General features: G+C 35.7%; 2 protein-coding genes across 3 annotated transcripts in view; both read left to right on the forward strand.

The window, feature by feature from the left end:
- Nucleotides 1–25,626, forward strand: part of LOC130647687 (uncharacterized) — a 79,550-nt gene that overhangs the window by 15,432 nt on the left and 38,492 nt on the right. The window lies entirely within an intron of this gene.
- On the forward strand, nucleotides 2,784–6,368 carry LOC130647688 (uncharacterized). 2 transcript variants are annotated; one of them, XM_057453631.1, is made up of 4 exons: nucleotides 2,784–2,864; nucleotides 2,938–2,997; nucleotides 3,242–3,310; nucleotides 3,392–6,368. In XM_057453631.1, exons 1-4 carry the CDS (start codon nucleotides 2,828–2,830, stop codon nucleotides 3,628–3,630), a joined length of 405 nt encoding a protein of 134 aa, XP_057309614.1. In that variant the 5' UTR covers nucleotides 2,784–2,827; the 3' UTR covers nucleotides 3,631–6,368. The 2 variants fall into 2 exon arrangements, with proteins under 2 accessions (XP_057309614.1, XP_057309613.1); XM_057453630.1 differs by having other exon boundaries at nucleotides 3,242–6,368.

Consider the following 25,626-nt stretch of genomic DNA (forward strand, 5'->3'; position numbering starts at 1 on the left):
GACAGTCCAAGAAAATACTGCCCCTTGTATGAGACTATCAATTTGTAGATTACTTACTCTGCAGGAAATTTATCCCAATTCAATTCTTGTCCTGACAACTTTTATTTCTCATATGCTGCTAACTTTAATGCATTAAGGCGATGTTTGGGATATTCTTCCCGATCCAGTGGATAAATACCTAAAAGTTATTTAAATTTAACTTATAAAACTTTTTTTTATGACCTCAAACGTGTGAACTAAGACTTTTTACCTGTGGAAGCAATTCTGCTGGTGACATTTTCCGGTTTCATACCGTCGCTGGTTTACGAAATCTCCTTTTGTTAAATTTCATTTAGCACTAAACTTGTTAGCTCTTGAAGCAACGTTTCCCAACAACGCTTAAGAGGCCCGAAGCACGCTACATCAAGTGGTTGCAGAACATCTGTAACGTGAGGAGGAAACTTTACAGTGATAATATTGTCCTCCAAAGCTCTTTGAATCACCGGTATTGAAATATGCATCATGTGCCCATCAAATAAAAGTAAAAGGGGCCTCTCCTTAACTTTATCGGCAAATAATCAAAACCGATCTGCAAACACTTTCGTGTCCATCCAGCCTAGAATGCATAGTAAATATATATACATAATCTTTTTTCCGTTACTAATAAATGTTAATATTAGCCTGATGATTCCGAAAGCCGTACCGCTTTCTGATTTTCCGTAAAACATATTCGGAAGCACTTCGGCTCCATACCAGTTTGATTGCATATTTTTAAGTACAATAAGTGAATTTTTAGCAAAGGGGTGCGGGTGTAACCTGGGAAGTGCTAGTACTAATTGTATTAGGCTTTTCACTACAGAGGAAGTAGAGTTTTCTAGAAATTCTGTGGCTGACTTATGAGGGAAAGAAAAAGACATTTTTGTATTAAATTTTTTACAAATTTCTAGGCTACCCAAATTTTTATCTACAAGTTCAGGACATATAAATTTCTTTACGTATGGGTGTAAAATTTGCACAAAGACTTTCCTTTTCTTACCCGATATATCCTTGCGAACTTTTGCTTGTTTATGCAAACATTTTGACGAGGAGGGTGCAAAACTAAGAAAATGCGGTAATAACAAAAGGCTCCCATCTAATGCCCATACATACGAAACAAATTGCCATGTAAAAAGGTTTATTAAAAATTATGCAGAAGAGAATGCTGTTCTATTGCCTGGTCGGATACCAGGTTACAGGGATGAATCAATGTCATTAATTCCATCATCAGATACCAAAAAAAATATATGGCACTACTACAGAGAAAGTAGTTTAAAATCTGTTATTCCATATGTAAGCTACAGTCAGGCAGTGGAAGATTTAAAAAAGTATCCACAATGTGACCCTAATGCATTAAATAAGCCATGTTCGTTTAATGGAACAGCTCATTACACATGGGACTATGCACAACAGCTACATTACCCACAGGATCCTTTTCAGCCTTGTCCAATATATTTCAAAACACCAAGAAAATGCAATATATTTGGAGTGTGTAATGATGGCATTAATGTACAAACAGCGTACCTTATTGATGAAATAGTAAGCACAGGAAAGGGTGCAAATTCAACTATTTCTTTTGTTCACAACATTTTTGCTGATCATGGTATGGGTTAAACAAAAGCCAACTGTCATGCTGATAATTGTACTGATGAGTCTAAACTAACATAAGTAAATTAGTGTTTTATACCATTTCTTTTATAAGAAACACGCTTAAAAGAAACCTGAACCTCAAAATTTGAAAAAGAAACTTGGCTTGACTCTCAAGCCAAGTTTCTCAAGCTCCTCCAGACAATAAACTATTACAGAAAAATATTACAGTGGATTTGAACTTTAAGAAACTGTTAAGAGACATTTAGCCTCAAAATCAGTAAAAAATAAGAAACTTGGGCCTTCAAATCATGTAATAAAAATTTTGCAGGAAAGGTTTTTTGGAGCCTTACAATGTGATGGCATATTTCCTGTTTAAATTATTTCCATTTTAGGCCAGAACAAGAATAATTACTTTTTATGGTACCTTGTTTGGAGAACACTGACAGGTTTGTATCACGAAATAGAATACTCGTTTATGATAGTGGGTCACACCAAATGCAATTGTGACAAGTGTTTTGGTGCATTTAAGAAGAGAACATCAGTCACGCCTCTTTGGACTTTATATGATGTTGCTAAATACTGTGACGATTCCGCATCTTGCAACAGTGCTAAACTGGTTGCAAAACATGATGGCACTGTTCTGGTACCAACATTTTACTGGGTGGCCATGGTGTTCAAATATTTCATTAAAATTTCTAACATCACTAGCTATCATCATTTTCGAGTTAACCACACTAAACCAGGCATTGTCTATTGCTACGTAGGTTTAACTTCAGACCCTGTAAAAGTAAATATACTGAAAAAGATTACAACTTTCCAAAAAGAAATGCCTACAATAATCACCCCAGTTGGCTTAGCAGCTAGTCAAAAATATTTGTTTGATGAAATAAGACCCTTTCGCGCAGAAGGCACTGAAGATGCTGTTGCACCAAGACATACATAATACATTTACACTTTTATGTATATTTCTATTTACCACACTGAATTACTGTTATTTTCTGCAGTAATTTTTTCCAGTGTGCAATGTTATTTAACACACGAATTACTGTTTTTTATGCAGTAATTTTTCCAGGGTTCATTGTTACACGCTGAATTGCTGATATTTTCTTCAGTGATTTTTACAGTGTGCAATGTGATTTTTGTGTGTGTTATTTAAATTTTAAACAAATGTTTGTCTACGGTGTACAAATTGTACTTTTTCACCTTAGGTTACCTAATTAAAATGTCAGTTCATATGGATATAGAAAAGAAAGGCAAAGGTAAATCATATACTATCTTTAGGATTTTTTTGTGTTACTTTGTATAAAATGATATGGTAAAATTTTATTTTAGACACACGTGGATGCAAAGAGGAAAGAGGAAGTAGTTCCACTACTTTAAGTTTGGAAAAAGGTACTTTTTTGCTTAAAAATTTGCTTTTCTTGTATTCCTTCAAAAATTTATTGCCCTAGTTTGGCACAATCTCTTGTTTTTCAGAAAATTGTAATGAGGTTGACTTTAAAATAAGAAATGTGTAAACAAAAATGTAAAATGTGTAGGTAAGATAAACAAAATGGAAAATTACCAAAACAGCAAAAAAAGGATTATTTATTCTTTTTTATCTATCCCTAGCAAGTCTGCGAAACCTTCTTTTTAGAAGACAATGAGAAAAACAATGAAACATCAGGTAAAATAAAGAGATCAGAGTCAAGTGAAAGAGAAAGAGGTAAATATATAATTTACAAACGAAGTAATTTGTATTTTTGCACTGAAGAATTGATTGAATTAGTCATGTATTTTTTTACAGGTAGCAAGTTTACATGGAAAGAGTTCCGAACATACTGCAAAACCCAACCAGGCCCCGAAAACAATAGAAGTTTTAAGGCCCGGATGAAAAATGGGGGTCGTGAACGTGACGGGTTTGTTTGGGTGCCAAAAAAGAAAAAGATCACACATAACTACTACAATCCACAAATTTTAAATCCTCCAGCTCTACCACAGGTCAAAAACAATATTTTTTATGGTTTCCAAACTTTAAACTTATAGGCTTTTTTTATCTTTACTTGGTCATATCAAATTTAAATAGCAAATTTAGTCTGACATTTAGATTAAATTGGAGATATTACTACGTATATAGCTACAATTTGTTCGGCCAGTGTTACTTACTTGGGTTAGCCGCGTCATTAAACAACATCAATATTATCTGATTGGTCAGTTTGACAACAATATTAAAAAAATTTTTTGTAAAGTAGTTGTTTGATTTTGCTTTGAGAACAATACACGTTGTGCAAACTATTCTGGATAAAGTTTTGCGAAGTCGAACATTTGCGATAACTGAAATTAAGAAAATTTTCTGTAGATAAACCAAATGTTTTCAGAGGTGTTCAGAGGTGAAAGAAACCTGTTTTTCCTTTTCATCTTAGTTGTAGATGACTTTTTTGAATTGAACAATTTGTTATATTTTAATAAAAGAGAAAATTTAAACTGCTCTTCCAAAAATAATATAAAAGACAAAAAAGTAACCTTACATATTAAACAAATTACTTGCCACGCTGTCTTATGTAACCATCTTGTCTCGAACGCTCCTGGTCTGCCAGCGTCAGTCATGTGGACGAAGTATTACGGAGGCCGAATTAAAATAATCAACCTCGTTTCCAGCGCATATTTGTTAACAAAATTGATTTGCAACAATAAGCTTTGAAGAAAAGTTACGTCTAAAATAAAAATTGCAAGTGTCTCAGTTTGGAAAACTTAAAAGCTAAGACATGGCCTAGCCAGTGTTGCTTATAAAGTGTAAGCAAAATTCTTATACACACTTTAGGTGACTTTTAACGGATTTTCCGCCATTTATTGCCTGAATTTTTAAATAGCGGGAATAAAGTTGTACATGCGCAAACAAAATACCGAGCGTGAAACAGCCTGGAATGATTCAAACATGTTTCTTAAGAAGATGATAAAAATGTGATTATGTTAAAATTTATAGGTGGTGTTATTAATATTAAAAGTAAAAGTTTATCGATAATTGGTATCGTTACTATCGGTGGTATTGGTAATACGGTATCGGTAATTGGTAATGGTACAATGTATCGGTAATGGGAATGGAGTTGTATTGGTAATATCGGTAAAATGAACAAAAGGTATTGATACTAATCTAGAAAATATCGGTAAATTATACAGTTATCAATACTTTTTATCGGTAATTTTATGGGTAGTATCAATGCAGTATTATTACCGATATTATAGGTTGTTACTGTTTTCCCTAAAACCGTCACATTTATGGTATGTAGTTGCTGTTTCCCTGTTGCACTCTTAGGAGTCTTTATCATCAAGGATGTCTGATATTTCTGTGTCAGGTGAAATTTGTCCTAAACTGTGTTGGTCTCCCAAAGATACTTGTGCACCTGTATGAAACAGCACCCTCCTCTCTCTCATTCAACACACATTTCACTACACACTTCTCACCCACTAAGTCTACATATCGAGCTTGCTTTTTGACTGTAGTGACAGTTGAAAGTAACATATCTTATTACACAAAAATAACTAGTCAACTAATTAACGCGAATTTGTTAATTCCATACCTACATAGATTTCTCCTCCGTTAAATAATGGTTCGCGTTAAGAAAACATCTATATGTTTTAACGCATTTTATTTTTAAATAATTGTATGTTTTAGTATATGATTTCGAGAACTTCTTTTTGATCTACAAAAATGTGACAACAAAACATAAAACAGAGAGATGGAGTGTTAACAAATCAACAAATGTCGCCAACGAAACCAAAATTAGATTAGTTTAAACCCCTTTACTTTATGATATTTTATATATATAAAAAGATTGCCTATGCATACCTAATTGCTGTTGTTTTTTCTTTGCTTTAAATTCATCTAATTTTGAGAAAAGGAATTTTTTAAAGCTGAAAATTCGCGTTTTATAATGCTGTTTAAATATTTGCTTTTTTAAATTCGCGTTATTTACCACAAACTTAAATACCAAAGTTTATAAATTCGCGTTAATTTCATGTATCATAATTACTCCCGCTTTATTAAGATGACTACTTATTTTCGTGTAATAAGGTATTTGAATCAATTTCCCTTGTTTTCTGACTTTGCAATATCTGTATCAAATCACACAATGCTTTATTATTTGGCCAATCTAGCTTTTAGAAATGTTTGGAGCAATAAAACGCGCTTTACAATCCATACAACTATTATTTACAGGTTCTTTTGCACTGTAAAATTTATCCATTTCATGATATTCACGTTATGATCACTTTTATTTATCTAATGTTTACTTACTTATTCATTTTGAATTGCTGCCATATTTGTTGTTTTGTGTTGTGTTCTGTGGCAGTTGTATTTTTCTGGTTCTCTTTACGGTCAATGGTTTTAGGAATTTCCTACAAAAGGGGCGCTTTTGCTTTCTTAAAAAATATTTATAGAATTGCAACCTCTAAATATAGTAGACCGACTGTCATTAGACAAGTAATATCATTGCAGCTAGCTGTTTTGTCACCTCATCAATCATCTACATCACTTCCTTTTCTTTTTTCTTGGGCTTTGTCTAGCTTCTGACAATGATTAGAACAATGAAAGTCAGCTTTATAATCTGTAAAACGTCTATTTACAGGTTTTTTTGTACAATATTTACATAACTTTAGTTTTTGTTTTATATGGGCTTTGTCTTCAAGAGTGGAAGGGATGGGTTGCCCAATCATCTTCTCCCCATCAGTTTTGGGTCATCTTGTGCATTACATTGTCTCGCATAATGCTCTCCTAAACCACACTTCAAGGAGTGTTTGCATTGTTTACTATTGCTCTCCTAAAAAATACCACACATTCTCCCACCCTGTCTGCTAAATCTTTTCGGTCTGGGGTTTTCACTATTTAATTTCTCAATTTCCTTTTGTAACTTTTGCACAGACACTGCCAGAGACGCCATTGCAGCAACAACTTCTTGGTCAGTCACTTCTACCTTGTTAACTTTTGCACGCCTTTTGTCCGGAACTTTCTTGAATAGAATTTCTCTCCTTTTCTAGGTTTTGCAGCCTTAGCAACAGCCTCAATTAAATTCTCATCTGCTGTACCTGTTCTTAACAAAGGTCTAAGTTCATTTAAAAGTGAAGTGCTAGATAATCATTTTCCAGAGTGCGATAAAACAATTTACCAACAAGAGCTAGATCATACGGTTTTTCAGACCTACGAGATGCAAACAGAACCTTTTGGCGCATTTCTATACATCTTATAACAAAATTTTATGCAGATTCGTCAGTTGTGCCATGTTAGTCAACTTGCTACTGAGCTCAGTAGTATTATGCTCATCAAAATGGGCTTCTATAAAGGATTCTAGTCTTTTCAGACTTTGAGTTGACTCTAAAACATTTCTGAGGTCAGGCTAGGTGTCACAGATCTAATCACTGAATTTATTATATCAATCCCCTCGTCATATCCTCCCAATTTTGCATCCCCAATTTGTTTCATGATTCTTCAAACGCCAGCTTACCCCTTTGTCCTGGCTCGCCTATCTGACTCATACTTTTTAGATCTTTCCTGAGCAAGCTATTTCACTTGCTCAGGAAAGAGACAGGCTCAAGACACTGACTAGTTCATCGCTCTTACCCTTTTCCTCTGCACTTCTTATTGTAGATTCACCAGTAGCAGCTTCAACTTCTTTCTCTTGTGTTGTGGTAACTTCAGGTGACTTCTTCTTTTCTTACTTAAAACACATATACATGGTACTTCATCATTTTTGTTTTTCTTTTAGAAATATTTCGACATAACTAACCTGAACTTTCAGCGTGGCCTTTCTTGTCCGCCATTTTGATTGAATCTGATTTCCATGGCTGGCAACAAGAAAACCTTTCGGTGGGGTAAAATGGCTTTAAGACAGGGGTAAATTGAATAAAAATTTCAATAGTTAAAAAACCCCTGAAGTATACCCCCGTTCCATATAATGTGTTTCTGTTGGTCGAGAAACTATAACATGGAAAACAAAAAAATCGGTATTCGTATTTGGAAACTGTTTCCAAATACAGAAACTGTTTCTCGAAACGGAAACTGTTTCCATAAACGGAAACTGTTTCCATATATGTACCTTATCTTGAACTGATACAGTATGTCATATATCGAGCATGGCCTGAAACACGAGTCAAAAACAGCAATTATTTCCATATTAGGAAGATGTTCCTTATCGAAATGTTTTACTCTTCCGATCAAGAAATAAGTACAGCACTAAATGGTGCAAAGTTTTTTTCAACTATGTGGTTTGTGTTGTACTCCTTTTGTGATCATTTGAGGCCTATTTTGTCACCTCATCATCAATCAGGAAACATCACTTGATAAAAATGAAGAAAAAAGAAAAAGAAGATGATGACAGGTATGACGAGTACGCAATGAACAGTAAAATGACCAAGTTATTCCAATATATCTTCAAATACTAGACGGTAAAAAAAAACGCAGATACTGAAAAACGTTGCTGATCGCATTGTTGGACTTCTCCCTGTAAATTTAGGAAGAATATTCCGTCACTTAATAGAAAGTGATGCTTTGAATATACATGGATAACAAAATAGTTTTCCTGTGAAAGAAAGGCTGTCATAGCATTAAGTATCTGATTTTGTTAGTGCTGTAAAGGTGATCCAGTGCCAAACTAGATTGTAGGGATTGGTCCAGGTCCAGGCTTTTGGAAAGAGAGATCAATGATAATAATTCTGTTGACAGAAATATTTTGTGAACGCGCGTTTTAAAAATCGTAGAAAAACAGCTTCATCAATCAATGTTGGTACTCTTTCTTTTATTTGCAATCCAGGTCGAGATAGTGTTTTTCTTGACACCATATTCCTCAGCAATACTTTTTTGTACTTTTGCCCTGTGCAATTTTCTGCAGCGCTTTGTATTTATCGGTTATAGAGATATTTACTCAGTTCATTTTCATTCACTTGCTGTTTTAATGTGCCTTCTTCACCTTAAAATTCTGAATAGTATTTCGCGTTTTACAGTTATGTTTAGATTTAAACGTGGATGACATTGCATTGAATTTCTTTTTTCTGTACGTAAAGTGATATCTACGTGGTGTAAAAATATAGAAAACATTGCGTGTGTTTTGGTTTTGTTTCTTGTGTTTTGTAGCATTTGATACTTTGAGTTTGTTATTTTATACTGTAAAATCGATGAAGACTGGTGCACTGATCAAACCTGGTGAAACCATGACCATACTGTGCAAACTGGTCATGGAAAAGACAACTCTGGTGGTGTTTGAACCAATAACTAATTGCCTTTGGAAGATGTTTTGCTGTTAAAAGAGCAGTTATTTGGAACCTTACAACCACTTACGTCAATGACTCCAGCACCAGTGAAGTTCAAAGATTTCGCAAATGAACAGCAGGATTTAGATACAAAAGAGCCATACAGTTGACCCTCGTTTTAGCGAAAATGGTTTTTAGCCAATTCCCCATTATATCGAACAAAATGGCTGAGTCCCTTGATTTTTGCTAACAAAGCTCATATAAAATACATCTATTTAACAAACTCGCTTTTAACAAAGTTCTCATTATATCGAACAAAAATATCCTAACACAACGCCTGATTTACCCTCAACATAGCGAATAGTACCACATTTTAGAATCTGAATGCTTCGAATCACCGGTATTCGAAATTCAATCTTTGAATTTTATTCAATTGTTTGTTTACATATTTTTTGTTTAAAAAATGTCGGCTGCTAAGAGAAAGAGGGTGAGCTTTGGTGAAAAATATAAGGCTATCAAAGAAATTGAATCTGGTATTAAACCATCTAAAGTTGCCGAAAAGTATGACGTTCCTAGAAAAACAGTATCGACATGGCTTAAAAAAGGATGAGATCAAAAATGCTTTCAAGTCTGGTGAAGTTAGCTCAAAAGGAAGAATATGAGAATCAGAAAGAATGATGATTTAGAGAAAGCACTATTTACTTCGTTTAAAAAAATGCGAGCAAACAAATTATCAGTCAATGGGATAGTCGATAAGGAGAAAACAATAGGCTATGCAAAGGAACTTCAAATTGAGGATTTCAAGGCTTAAAATGGATAGTTTGAAAGATGGAAAACAAGATTTAATGTGTCTTTCAAAGCTATTGCTGGAGAACAAAGTTCTGTAACACCTGAGATGACCAGTTCATGGTTAGAAACTTACTTGCCTACAATCTTGTCAAGATACGATCTAAAAGACATATATAACGCAGACGAATTTGGGCTTTTTTTATCAAGCACTTCCAACCAAGACAATGGAGCTTAAAGGAGAAAAATGTACTGGAGGTAAGAATTGATTTATTTCGTGTTTTCTCCTATCTTTACAACTTCTTTTTTAGGAATATCTAAACCCAAAATATAGCCAGTGATTTCTAACTTGCACGGTACTTGCATCCCTTCTCCATCTCCAAAATTGACAGGTTTTCCTTTGATAATAACTTCACAAGAATTGCATTCATTCTTTAAGAAGTGGGAAAAACGTTTTGCAAATTTTTCACTTTTTCCCTCCTTTAAATGGCCAATTACTTTCATCACTGTCACCGCGAATTTATCGGTTTTGTTTTCTGGTTCTCATCTTGTCTTGAGCACTTCACCAATCTCTGGTTTCCGAATGCCTTTGTACTCGTGATATCCCTTTACATGACTGGTCAGTCTACTTTATTATTTGGAAGCTCATTTTTCACACAAATAATTGAAATTATTTTCTGTTCATTCATTTTAAAGAAACTATTGCCATCGTTCCGTTGTCAGTTTAAACCGTATTTATTTAGCTTTATTGAATGTGAAAGGTAAACTATTCTGTAGCCTTATCTCCAAACGTTTAGAGACACACATCATAAAAAAATGATTTCATCAACAAAAGTATTCAGAAAGGCTGTATGGAAAAGGTTTCTGGCTGTTGAGGGCATATGTCCCTAGTTTGGTCGGTATTAAAATCTAAGACTGACAAAGATTCTGTTTCAGCTATATAGCTGGATGTAGCTAATGCATACCCTTCAGTTCCGCACAAACTTATCTTATATGCTTAAGAACGTTACAATGTATCACCTGGATAGAACTTATTTAGACAGACCCTGTTAGATTTCTTAGTCGGACAATTACACATTCCCTTTCTGATCATCGCGCTGTTGACAAATTTATCTCAGAAACTAAACGCAATCTTCAATTAATTCACATTGCATACCAGCAACACGTAACATATACCAACACTTTTCGACACTATCATAGACTTGACATCTTCAAAAATATTATATTTTTGGAATTCTAGTACATCATTATCATGATAAAAAGAAAAAATTTCTAATCCTTTTTCATCCAAATTAAATGTAAAGCCATTGACAAAAAAAGTAGAGAATATTTTGTCAAATACTGATTGAATATAGATTATTTCATTTTTCGTTTTGTCATCGTCGACTTTTAGCTGCTTCTCACAGGGGTATCAGTTTAGCCAGAAGGTTATCCAAAGAAAAAAGTTTTGGATAATCTTCAACCTCATTGTAGCCAACTTTGAACCAAAATATAAAGAGTTTAACATTAGAACTTCAAATTTTAGAGAGAATGTAAATTATGAACTAATTTAATGGTTAAATGTAGCTATGTACAAACATATACAGAGGTAGTCATATGACAGGGGCAATATAAATAATACAATGGCTTTGTGTAGACCTTAGTAACATCTCTATAATTGTCTATATTATCAATAAAGCGATAATAATAATAATAATAATGGTATATTTCGGGCATATCCATATATTACAATGGCTCTTCATCCCTAATTAAAAACAGCTATTTATAATAAAAAATTAAGAAAATTTTAAAAAGCGTAATATATATTTCAGTATAAACATTAATCAACTAAAATTTGACTCGAAATGGACATGAGAATAGAGTAGATAGGACTAGTGGAGAAATGGTGAGAAAACGTAGGGACAAGGCAAAATCAACAAATAAACAGATTATATATTAAAGAAATACTATAGTATTAGTATATGTAATCAAATAAAGTCAGAGACTAAAATGGACTTGGAGTAGAACGAGTGGAACAAGCGGAGAGAGCAAAAATCAGCCTGGGGGAAATAGTAACTTGATTGGCTGGAGCTATGAGCATACTGAGGACATACTGGGTAGAATCGAGGCTGTTGTTGGAATATATAAGAACAGGACAAAATCAACAAATAAACATGCAATCGTAAAGTCGTAAATAAAAGTGAACAGTGTGTGTATATATTGAATGCAATATTTTCTATAAAAAAAAACAAAAAAAACTAATGTTTATTTATATATTTTGCAAGAGCTCTATCTGATAAATAACATTTAGCTCCGTAAACAAATTTTTTATAAACCACTTCTTTTCGTAGACTGATGGGAAGATCGTTCAGTTGTCGACTACTTCTTCCAATAAAAGTTTTATCCGATGCGTTAACTTTGAATTCGGACACAGATCTTTCAGAACTTCTTGTCGTTCTTTCTGTTTTCTTCATTTCCAGCCCCTTCAGGTATGTGGGAAATTCTGTTTCGTGCAAAGATTTGTGAGCGAGTTTCAACATGTTCAAGTTAATTCTCTCTTTGGAGGGCAACCATTTCAAGTTCAAAATATCTGCTGTGGTACAGTAGTGCGCTGTAACAAAGGCTGCTGCACATCTTAAAACTTTGTTGATACGGTTAAGTTTGTAATCTGGTGCGTTGGAAAACACCACATTGCAGTAGTCAAGTCTAGAGAGTAACAGTGTCTCCGCTAACTGTTTACGTAAGTACTGAGGAGCTGAATGTTTCAATTTGCGCAATACAGAAAGCTTACAGTAAGTAGATTTCAAAAGCTGGTTTAAATGAGTGTCCCAGGCTAAATGTTCATCAAAATGCACACATAGTAACTTATAACTTGCAACTCTTTCAATAAGTTTATCACAATGTTTAATATTGAAGGTTACATGTGTGTCATAATCTAACTTATGTGTTTGTGACATTCTGCTTCCCGAAAACAGCATGATTTTAGTCTTGCCTTGGTTGAAAGCAAGGTTGTTGTTGGAAGACCAGTCACACAAGTTGTCCAAACGTTGTGTGAGTTGTTCAATGGCATTCGGTAATTCGTTTTGTTTACAGTGATCATAGCAAGATGTGTCGTCAGCGAATTGACAAACTGTCCCATGAACTGCATCTTGTAGGTCAGTTACGTACAAGTTGAAAAGAATCGGCCCTAGAACTGAACCCTGTTGCACACCAAATTGAACGGTCTTCATCGATGATGAACAGTCATCGATTTGAACGTACTGCATCGATTGTTGAGGTAGGAAAACATCCATAGAACAGCTGGTTTAGAAAAGCCAAGATAATACAGCTTAGTTATGATAGTTTTGAAATCAACTGTATCAAATGCCTTGGAATAATCTAAAAACATTGCTAGTGTCACTTCACCCTTTTCCATGGCTTTTATAATATCATCGCGTATTTTCAGCAGTAAGGTGGTAGTCGAGTGATGCTTTCTAAATCCGGACATGGTGTCTTTGAGTACATTCTCAGATGAGATGTATTCACATATTTGGTTTGCGATACACCTTTCGTACACTTTAGACAAGGTCGGCAAAACTGAAACAGGTCGATACTGATCTGGAGAAGTAGCATTGTCACATTTTGGAATTGGAGAAACCTTTCCGATTTTCCATTGCGTATGAAATTTTTGCTCATCAATACCAGAATTAATAACATGTGTTAAAGGTGAAATGAGATATTCTAATACAGGTTTTATAAGAGCAACTGGTATATTATCGAATCCAGCGGAACAATCCATGCGAAGCGATTTCAGTTCTGTTTCAACTTCCGCATAGGTCACATGTCTAAAATACAACTCTGAACGGTCATTGCGTAGTTGGAAATTGTTAATATGATTCAATAAGTCATCTTGTGTAGTTGGAACAGCGTTCAAAATTCTATTCGCGGTTGATATATAGTGATCATTCAGCGTGGTTGGATCCAGGCAAATTTTATCTTTCTTCGGATTCAGAATACGGTGAATAAACTTCCACACATCTGCAGGTCTTTTTGAGCTTAGAGCTTTCTTGAAAAACGTTTTCCTAGTGTGCTTGATCGTACGTTTCAGGTTATTTCGAATATCTCAGAAATTATCCCAGTCACTATCAGATTGTGTCAGGTGAGCTTTGTGACGCAATTCTCTACATTTGCTTTGCATATCATTAATGCGGAGATCTTTTAGCCATGGTGCTGGAGGTCTGGTAACTTTGATTCGTTTCAATGGTGCATGTCGTTCTATACATGAAGATATTAATTCATTGAGAATATTTAGTTTATCATCTGCAGATTCTGAAGAATAAACAACACTCAATGGTAATTGCGAAAAGTCAGTGACATAATCATTTAAAATGTAATTCTTGTAATCACGTATATATTTAAAACGAGGCTGAAATCTTGTAACTCTTGTGTTGATACAGGCATATATAGCATCATGATCACTTATTTCTGGTGTTGGAGTAACATCACAAAGTTTTACTTTACATTGAGCATTTGTTATAAAATGGTCAATTAGCGTAGTCCCTCTTCTGGTTGGCTTCGTAACATGTTGTACTAAGTTATGAGAGTCAAGAATGTCGTTGTACACTGTTGTGATCTGTGAATTCTCCAACAAGTTGATGTTCATATCACCGGTAATAACAATGTGACCTCTCCACTGAGACACGACTTTATCTAATATAATATCCACTTTACTGAGCCATTCAGCTTTGCTTGCATCGTCAAAGTTCGGTTGATAAAAAACACCCAACAGAATTTTGCTATGTCTATTGCGACCATTTATCTCTATCCATATGTGTTCAAGTTCGTTATGTAAAGTTGTGATGTCATTTCGTAATTTAAAGTTAATATCATCTTTAACATACGCTGCCACACCACCTCCTCGCCGGTTTTTATAGACTAGCTTGAAACCTGGTAATTCAACATATTCGATAATGTGTTTATTATTTTTCAACCAAGTTTCAGACATTGTCATTATTAGTTATATGTATGGGCAAATACTTGAAATTCTGCGAAAGAAGATATCAAGGATTGAGTGTTCAAATGAGATATTTTTAACAAATGTTTGTTTTTGTTTTGTTTTTGTTTTTTGTTTTTTGTTTTTATTTCACATTATTTATTGTCGAAAATACAATAAAAATAGTCATATTTAAAAAAACTGACTAATTAAAATCGACTTCATGTAACTAACAAATATAAATTAAAAATAATAAATAAACTAAAAAGAATTTAACCTCAAAAGGTGATCTTATTTCTATATGTATCCTAAATTGTGAATATACAATCTACAAAGACGACACTGACAAGTTAAGCCTTTCCATTTTTTTAGACAACTTACAAACGTTGAAATGCATGGCGCTTCTTGAATAGATTTTGGTAGAGTTGCCCATAGCTGCGGTCCTCTGAAGGTTACAGTTTCCAAGCCATATTTTACAGTTTGTGCTCTACCTCGAAATAACTCTGAATTAATACGATTCGAGTACCTATTTTTGTTAAGAATAAATACTTCGGACATAATATCAGGATTGGTATTATTTTTGACTTTATATAATTCCTTTAATAAAATAATCAAATTACGGTGATGTACACTAACAGTTCCAGTTTTATCCAATAGGTCTTGAAATGAAGAGCTATAATCATTAGTTATTACACGAAGGGCTCTACTATGGATTCTATTGATGGAATTGTTAGTAGTACGGTTACAAAACATCCAAAGTAAAGGACAGTAACCAAACTGAGATAAAATAAAAGAATTTAATATGAGATATAATTTTTGTTGATCCATATACGGTGATAATCTAACAAGAGCATTTAATTTATTGCTTGCTTTCTTGCACAAATCTTTAACGTGTTTGCTAAAAGTCAACATATTATCTATTGTAATACCAAGAAGTTTTTCCTCCGAAGAGCATTGCACAGCTGTTCCATTGATATTAACTTGTAGAAAACATTGTGTGTTGCTACCGAAAAACATAAAATGACACTTCCTTTCATTCAGTTGTAAGCAGTTTAACCTAAACCATGTTGAGACAGTTCTCATCTCATTTTCAAGCTCGTACAAAATATTTTCCTCAGAGTTTCTGTTGAATTGACCATGTGACTTGAACACGTGACCTTTACACGTGCGCTCACTTTTGTATATATTTTTCTGTTTATATTTTTGAAGAGTTTAATTAGATTTTACTTCTTGTTGAACGAGGTTGTTCTCTTCGGTTAATACCCCCGAAACCTCGTATTCTTATTATACAGTCCTCTGATTATAATTGTGGATAAAACATTGGTCCACCGAGCCGGATCTATTGTTGGATATAATTATTGATCGTTGGTTTATTTAATCGACAGTTGCTGAATATTTACTCACATAGAACTTTTGAAATTATACACATAAACATTAGAACATTTTTTGAATTTACAACACTTACAATTTAGTTACTTTTGAAATTATATACAAACATGACTGAAGATATCAGTAAAAAGATAAGAGTCTGGTACTAACAGAATAGGATACCTGGAGTTATATGGTACAGGAGCATTTCCTAACCGACCCCTGCACCTCAGCAAAAAATCTGTGTCTTCAAATAAATCCAGGTTCTTTTCCCAATGTTTAAATTTCTTGTGTCTTTAAACAATAACGCGTTTTATCACAATCACCAACAAGATGTGCCCGAGATCCTTCAAGTTGTTTTTGACGAAATTATTGGATCTTCCCCTTTGGTTGACAATCTACTGTCTGTAACTGTGACCACAACAACGTCATGCAACTCCTGTTGTTTCTCCACTTCCAGGGAGCAAAAGGATTCAATTTTAATTTTACCAACGTGTAAGTCAATAGCAGACTCTTTTAACAAATTTTTACAACCTCAAGAACTTCTAGGTGACAACAAGTGGTTCTGCCCCCAGTGTTCATCGCATCAAGAGGCCACAATTGAAACTCAGATTTCTAATTGCGGCGACTTCCTTGTTGTACAATTGTTAAGATACACATCAGTAAATGGGTCTTCTTTTAAAGACAACAAGTTAGTCAATTGCTTGCCTAAAAAACATCATGTCTTAAAGGTAGCATCTCACCCAACTGACGATGTGTCTTTCAACAACAAGTATAACTTGGTTGCTACCATTAACCACTCAGGTACATTAAAAGCAGGTCATTACTGGGCCTTCATTAAGGACCAACAAAACACCTTGTTCAAATGCAACGATCGCTGTATTTCTCAAGTAGACACATTCCACTTGAATAATTCTTCGTCATACATACTTTTCTTTTCCAGAAGTTAGCTTATTTGTATGTCACACAACAAATGGGGGAGGGAATCCATGACCCTAGCGGTTTTATTTACCCCAGCTGATTTATGTTGGTCAGTGCACCGTGAAACCGGAGTTTGCTCACTCCTCTCTTTGTATAGAGACAATGTAAGAAGCACAGCAAGGGGGCTTGATATCATATCTTGTCTTTGGGTTTAACGATCCCACTTATTACCCCAGTCCAGTAGGGAGGCAGAGTTTGCTCACTTTGCTTTCAGGATTGACAATCCTGCTGCCCTTAGTCATTTTAGAAGAAGCTTTGCAAGGGGGTTACATTTTCTTATCTGGTCTTCGTGGTATTACGCCCACGCATATTACCCCAGTTATGACAGGCTGGTACTGTCTTTAGGCAGGTCCACAGCAACAATTATCTGTGTAAGGCTGAGTGTTGGAGCTCCATAACACATGTGGAAAGCTACAGCCAGGGTCACAAGTCCTGGCGCGCAGATAGTTGTTTGCTTCTTAAACACATTCTCTAAAGAATAATTTTAAATTTATCCGTTTAAGGATATTCACGTTATGATAAGTTTTATTTATCTCATTTGTACCTATTCAATTCATTTTGAATTGCTTTAATATTTTTTTTTAGTGTTGTGTTCTGTCGCTGTTGTATTTTTCTGCCTTTTACGGTCAATGTTTTTAGGAAATCCTTGCAAAAAGGGGGATTTTGCTTTTTTGAAAAATCTCTAGAGGGTTGCAACCTCTAACTATAGTAGAACCAGCTGTCATTAGACAAGAAATATCATTACAGCTAGCTGTTTTGTCACCTCATCATCAATTGCTGTTCACCGTAACGGTTTCATGGCTGCTAGGAAAGACTAGCTGACCCTGGGAAAGACTAGTGACGCTGGGAAAGACCAGATGCGCTCCTTAAATACCTTGACCGTTAATGGACTATTCTTTCGGATTTGATTTTAAAAATTCTTTTACTCGGACCTCAATCTACGGTACGCGCCAATAGATGAATGGCTAATAGGTTAATTAGTCCCTAGCGAATCCTCGCAGTAGTGGCGACACTGTGAAAATTATAGCTTAGCCCTGTGTGCCAGGCAACTCAGGGTGGTCTTTTTGCCCTGTGCATTTTACTCACTGTAGCTATAGATAAATCCTTAACAAACTCTAACAATCGCTGCGGTGAATCTGAAATTGATTTTGAGATCACAAATTCAGCATTTCCAAATAGTCCAATAAAACATCCTCCTATTACCAAATGCAAAGTTGTTCTTCAGGATATCTTCCCTAAATGTGGTGCTGAAAAGCTTAAGAAGGTGAATGATTCTCCGGATAAACCCCACACGAGACATTCCCATCACACTGAGGAGAAGTATCTTAATAACTTGCAGATTAAAACACCAATATCTTGGGGGAAAATGGTTGACGACCGCTGGTCCAATTTGGATAATGCTGCTTCAAATATTCTTTCTAATAAGCTTCATTTGTGTAATTCCTTGTCCGAAAAAGTAGAACTGCTTGAAGACACCATTTATAATGAGGCAGCACAAATCTTTGGTCACTCAGTTCATAAGGGTGGCAGAAAGCTGTCAGGAAAAAGCCGAAGAACTATTCAATCCATCAATCTAATTAAAGAGAAAAATTCCCTAACTAGTCAAATACAGTCATCCTGCTACCTAAGTCAAAGGAAGGAATTACACCAACTTCTTACGGATGTAAAAGGTCGAATAACTTTATTGCGCCGAGCTGAAAGGTCTAGAAAAAAACGCCACCAATTCAAAAAAGCCCAGACCGCCTTTAAGAACAATCCATACAAGGCAGGAAAAGACCTTCTTGACCCGAAGTGCAAATCAGTTTTAATGGTCGAACAAGAAACGCTGGATAACTTTAAACTTGAATCAGTTAAAGACAAATTGTATGATGTACCTTTAGGTAATCTAGATGGGTTATCATCCACTCCACCTCTTTTGAAATCGTTTCCAGTTTCTCTCTTTAAATATGAAGATTTTATGAAAGTTCTTGGCACTCGGCGAAATGGCTCTTCCCCAGGTATCAATGGGATACCTTATAAAGTTTATAAAAAATGTAATAAAGTAAATACTGTTTTGTTTAATGTTTTTAAGTCTTGTTTCAAAAATTGTGTTGTCCCTATTCAATGGCGTTGTGCTCGTGAAGTTTATATTCCCAAATCAAAAACTCCTATGGAGTCTAATATTAAAGACTTTCGACCTATCGCATTATTAAATGTCGAAGGCAAGCTTCTATTTAGCCTTGTATCAAGGCGATTAGAAGCTCACATTATACATAATAACAAATTCATTAACACGTCGGTTCAGAAGGGTTGTATGGAGAAAGTCCCAGGATGCTGGGAACACATGTCAATGGTTTGGTCTGCACTTAAAGAGGCCCGGGCCAACAAATCACACCTTGCAAATATATGGCTGGATATTGCAAATGCATATCCTTCAATTCCACACAAGCTTATATTTTTTGCACTGGAAAGGTATGGAGTCCCTCAGAGTTGGATATCATTCATTAAGTCATACTACGTTGGTTTATATAGCAAATCCTTTTCTTTGTCTGCACCAAGCAACTGGCACAAGCATATGCGAGGTATTTTTGCAGGTTGCACTCTTTCCATCATTTTGTTTCTTGCTGGTATAAACATTATTCTTGAATACACTATTGCGGCACCGGCCCCAAATTATATTACTTCTAAAAACGTGCCCCTTCCTTTAGTCAGAGCTTTTATGGATGATATCAACCTAATGTCATCCTCTGTCTGTGGAGCTCAAAGCCTCCTTTCCAGGTGCGTCACTGCTTTAAAATGGGCTGGCATGAGTTTTTGCCCTCGTAAGTCAAGGAGCATAATCCTTATAAAAGGTAGATCTGTAAACTCCACACCTTTTTCTGTGTCTCACATCTCGTCACAAACCGACTTCTCTTCATTCATCCCGTCAATCTATTCATCGCCAGTTCGTTTTCTCGGTCGCATTATTGATGGTACGATTTCAGATGCTAAAGCAATCGACGAGCTAGATAATAAGCTAATAACCGGTCTTACAATCATAAACGGTTCGTGTTTCAAAGGGACCCAAAAACTATGGATTTTGCAAAACCTTCTAATTCCTTGAATCCAATGGCCAATTCTTATTTATGAAGTTCCAATATCTCCGGTTACAAGGCTGGAGCAGAAGATATCAACTTTCATTAGAAAATGGCTATCTCTGCACAATACCACGTCAAATATTTGCCTATATAGCTCCTGCTCGCCTTGTCCAATGCCAATTAAGAGCTTGACGTCATTGCTTACATGCTCTAAAATAAGTGGTCATTTACTTTTACGCGACTCCAAAGATCCTCTTGTGTCTAACAGTGCACCTACTTTGAAAGTTGGCATGTGGAAAGTGGACAACGCAGTAAGAACAGCAGAGGCAGAGGTGAAAATAAAGTCAGTCGTGGGAACTCCCCAGTATGGAAAATCAGGCCTAGGGATCAACAAATCTTTCAAAATTCCGATTTCAAAACAGTGCTATGCGTATCGTAAATTAATATCGAACACAGCTAAAGATATCGATGAGGAAGGCAACATGGGTAGAGCATTGCAGTTGCAAGTGCAGGGTCAGTGGACGAGATGGGAAAATTACACAAAAAACGATCTATCTTGGAAGTCCATTTTTGCCATGTCCCCACACTTGCTTTCCTTCTGTCTTGCTTCTACTTACGATGTTCTTCCCTCACCTAGCAATTTAAAGCGCTGGAACGTTTGTACTGAATCTGCTTGTGCCTTATGTTCCAAACAAGTATGTACAACAGCGCATGTTTTAGGCGCTTGCAAGGTTGCTCTATCACAAGGAAGGTTCACTTTCCGACACGATGCTGTGCTTCGCGGGCTACTGTTAAGTCTACAGCGTTTTTCATCTGAAGTTGTCCCGGAAACGAAAAAGCACCTTAAAGTGTCATTTGTAAAAGCAGGTAGCTATTCCTCCGCTAAAAGATCAAAACCAACTGGTCTATTCCACCATGCTAGTGACTGGGTGATGTTAGCAGATCTGAATGAAGGATTTGTGTTTCCTGGCCATATTGCGATCACATCCCTCAGGCCAGACATTGTAATATACTCAAATTGTTCTAAGCGCATCATCATTATTGAACTTACTTGTCCTTGTGAGGAAAACATGGGATCCTGGCATTCCACCAAGCTTTCCAAATACTTCCCTTTGGTCGAGGTAATACGTAGCAACGGGTGGTTTCCGCATCTTTTTGCAGTAGAAGTGGGTGCTAGGGGCTACTCTTCAAGGTCTCTAACTTGCTGTCTAAAAAGCCTCGGTTTCGCTAGCAAATCTGCGTTTTTAACCGCCCGCAAGCTTGGCGATATAAGCATGAAAGCATCCTTTTGCATTTGGATTGCACGAGACTCACCACATTGGTCACAAGATCTTACGCACTGCAGTCCGCCAACATTGCCACGACCAAAGGATAGTATACCTCATGAAAAATCCTCGTCTGTTACCAAATCCATTAAAAGTCCATCTTCAGCCATCTCCGACATGCCAAAACCCACGGAACACCATAACCTTAGCCAGGAACTTAAACAAAAGGTGAGCATCGTTCACGCTGGTTTGATAAACAAGGGGAACACATGCTACGCAAACTCCATTTTGCAAGCATTAACGGTTCTTCCAAGACTTTGGTCTCAATTACCATCAGAGTCCTCTTTGTCATCTCCTCTAGTAAAGTCTATAGTCCTAAATATGTCACTACTGAATCGTTCTCGTTCACCAATTGATCCTTCCAATTTCTTACGAGCACTGCAAAACAGAATGCATGCTCTTAACAATAACGCGTTTTATCACAATCACCAACAAGATGTGCCCGAGATCCTTCAAGTTGTTTTTGACGAAATTATTGGATCTTCCCCTTTGGTTGACAATCTACTGTCTGTAACTGTGACCACAACAACGTCATGCAACTCCTGTTGTTTCTCCACTTCCAGGGAGCAAAAGGATTCAATTTTAATTTTACCAACGTGTAAGTCAATAGCAGACTCTTTTAACAAATTTTTACAACCTCAAGAACTTCTAGGTGACAACAAGTGGTTCTGCCCCCAGTGTTCATCGCATCAAGAGGCCACAATTGAAACTCAGATTTCTAATTGCGGCGACTTCCTTGTTGTACAATTGTTAAGATACACATCAGTAAATGGGTCTTCTTTTAAAGACAACAAGTTAGTCAATTGCTTGCCTAAAAAACATCATGTCTTAAAGGTAGCATCTCACCCAACTGACGATGTGTCTTTCAACAAGTATAACTTGGTTGCTACCATTAACCACTCAGGTACATTAAAAGCAGGTCATTACTGGGCCTTCATTAAGGACCAACAAAACACCTGGTTCAAATGCAACGATCGCTGTATTTCTCAAGTAGACACATTCCACTTGAATAATTCTTCGTCATACATACTTTTCTTTTCCAGAAGTTAGCTTATTTGTATGTCACACAACAAATGGGGGAGGGAATCCATGACCCTAGCGGTTTTATTTACCCCAGCTGATTTATGTTGGTCAGTGCACCGTGAAACCGGAGTTTGCTCACTCCTCTCTTTGTATAGAGACAATGTAAGAAGCACAGCAAGGGGGCTTGATATCATATCTTGTCTTTGGGTTTAACGATCCCACTTATTACCCCAGTCCAGTAGGGAGGCAGAGTTTGCTCACTTTGCTTTCAGGATTGACAATCCTGCTGCCCTTAGTCATTTTAGAAGAAGCTTTGCAAGGGGGTTACATTTTCTTATCTGGTCTTCGTGGTGTTACGCCCACGCATATTACCCCAGTTATGACAGGCTGGTACTGTCATTAGGCAGGTCCACAGCAGCAATTATCTGTGTAAGGCTGAGTGTTGGAGCTCCATAACACATGTGGAAAGCTACAGCCAGGGTCACAAGTCCTGGCGCGCAGATAGTTGTTTGCTTCTTAAACACATTCTCTAAAGAATAATTTTAAATTTATCCGTTTAAGGATATTCACGTTATGATAAGTTTTATTTATCTCATTTGTACCTATTCAATTCATTTTGAATTGCTTTAATATTTTTTTTTTAGTGTTGTGTTCTGTCGCTGTTGTATTTTTCTGCCTTTTACGGTCAATGTTTTTAGGAAATCCTTGCAAAAAGGGGGATTTTGCTTTTTTGAAAAATCTCTAGAGGGTTGCAACCTCTAACTATAGTAGAACCAGCTGTCATTAGACAAGAAATATCATTACAGCTAGCTGTTTTGTCACCTCATCATCATCATTCGACATGTGCATGAATCTGTGAAGCATTATGGCACAAAAATAACACTCACAGAACTTAGAAGAGAAATTTGGATTCCATCTGGTAGAAATGTTGTTAGAAATTTTATTCGTACATGTCAAAAGTGCCGAAAGTACGAGAACAAACCATATCCGTACCCAGATCCTCCATCATTACCGAAGAGTAGATTACAAGATAACATGTCATTTGAAGTAGTTGGCATCGACTATGCTGGTCCTTTATTTGTAAAAAATGTTTTTAACGAAGAACCAGATATGTATAAAGCTTGGATAGTTCTTATAACGTGTGCGAGTACTAGAGCTATTCATTTAGACTTAGCTTCGAATTCTTCTGGACCTGAATGTATAGAAGTTCTGAAACGATTTATTGCTCGAAAAGGAGCACCGAACTTCATTTTATCTGACAATGGTAAATGTTTTATTAGCGAAGACGTACAAAACTTTGCTGCTAGTAAAAATATTAATTGGAAATTTAATATTGAGTCTGCCCCTTGGCAAGGCGGATTCTTCGAACGTTTGGTCAAATCAGTCAAAAGACCACTGAAGAAAGTTCTGGGCAATAGTCGCCTGAAGTATAACGAACTTTTAACGATACTAACTGAAATTGAATTTATACTAAATAACAGACCATTAACGTACATATATGAAGAACTTACTGAAGAACCATTAACACCTAATCATCTTATGTATGGAAGAAAATTAAACACGAAAGCAGATGAGAACAACTTAATACCTGAAGATCTCTCGGCTGATATGAGTGTCAAACGGAAAGAAAACGTAAACCGATTACTGACACACTTTTGGAATAGATGGCGTGACGAATACGTCACAGAATTACGAGAATTCCACAAATTGAAGAATAGTCGTTTCAATAAATGTTTAATTCCAAACGTTGACGACGTAGTTGTTGTTGCTGATGATAGAATGCCACGATCACAATGGCGAATTGGTCGAATAAAAGAAACGTTGAAGGGAAAAGATGGAAAAATACGTGCAGCGATAATACAATGCAAAAACTGATCAAGACAGACGATCAAATTTACGGCGACCGATCAATAAATTGATACCGTTTGAACAGTGTATTATTCCAAACGATGAATCAACAGAACCAGCAATACAATTTATTGATGAACAATCAGTTACACAAAACGATCAGTTAGCTGAATCAAAGATAACATTTGTTGATGAAAAGGATCTTGAGATTGTAAACATTTGAGATGACAAGTTTTGACCTCCGTCAACTGGGGGAATGTTGAATTGACCATGTGACTTGAACACGTGACCTTTACACGTGCGCTCACTTTTGTATATATTTTTCTGTTTATATTTTTGAAGAGTTTAATTAGATTTTACTTCTTGGTTAATACCCCCGAAACCTCGTATTCTTATTATACAGTCCTCTGATTATAATTGTGGATAAAACAGTTTCCTATAACATAAATCGTGTTATCGTCAGCATAATTGCATATATCGCTGGTGACAAAAGATAAAAAATCATTCAAAAAGATGTTGAAAAGGAGAGGTCCTAGCACAGATCCTTGAGGGACACCGAAAGTCATTTCAAGCCATTCGCTAAAAGAGTTTGCCAGTCTGATACGTTGCTTCCTATTTTTCAGATAGCTAGCCACAAGTTTTAAAGCCGAAAAACTTAAACCATAGGCATATAACTTCGCTATGAGAAGATCATGGCTAATACAGTCAAAGGCTTTTGATAGATCCATAAAGATAGCTCCAACTTTTTGTTTGGCATCTAATGCTCCTCGCACTTTCGAGAACATACGCAAGAGAGATTGTTGAGTACTAAAGCCCTTTCGGAAACCACATAAATACGGAGATAGTTTATCACAGAAAAAACCCATAAGTTGTTTATATAGAAGCTTTTCAAATATTTTAGAGACCACAGGCAAAATACTTATAGGTCGAAAATTTTCTTTAGCTGATGGATCGCCTTTTTTAAAAATTGGACAGACTTCGGCACATTTTAAATCATTTGGAAATTCAGAATCCTTAATAACGGTGTTGTTAAATATGCTAACGAGACTTTGATAATATAAACTATAATAATCTTTCAAAATTCTACTCGGAATATCACCAGCAACATTTGATTTGGATTCATCTAATTTCTTCATTTCTTCCCACATTTCACTTCCCGTTGTTGGACTAAATTCGAATCTCGCAATATGGTTATATCTCTCATTGATTTTTTGGATACTCGGATGTAATTCGTATTTATAAATAGCATTCAGAACGTAATCATGTGAATCTGTTGAAACATCAGGCCATCGATATAACTTCAATGAACTGATAACCTTTTGAAAATAAGAGTTGAAGATATTTGCTATGTCTTCATCACTCGAGATAATACACTCATTTTCGATAAGAATGATTTTCTTTTGGTTTGATGAATCATCACTGACAAATGGCTTCACAGTACGCCAAAAACATTTGTTATCTGTTA

The sequence above is a fragment of the Hydractinia symbiolongicarpus genome, chromosome 6 (genome assembly GCF_029227915.1).
Source record: "Hydractinia symbiolongicarpus strain clone_291-10 chromosome 6, HSymV2.1, whole genome shotgun sequence".
Taxonomy (NCBI): domain Eukaryota; kingdom Metazoa; phylum Cnidaria; class Hydrozoa; order Anthoathecata; family Hydractiniidae; genus Hydractinia; species Hydractinia symbiolongicarpus.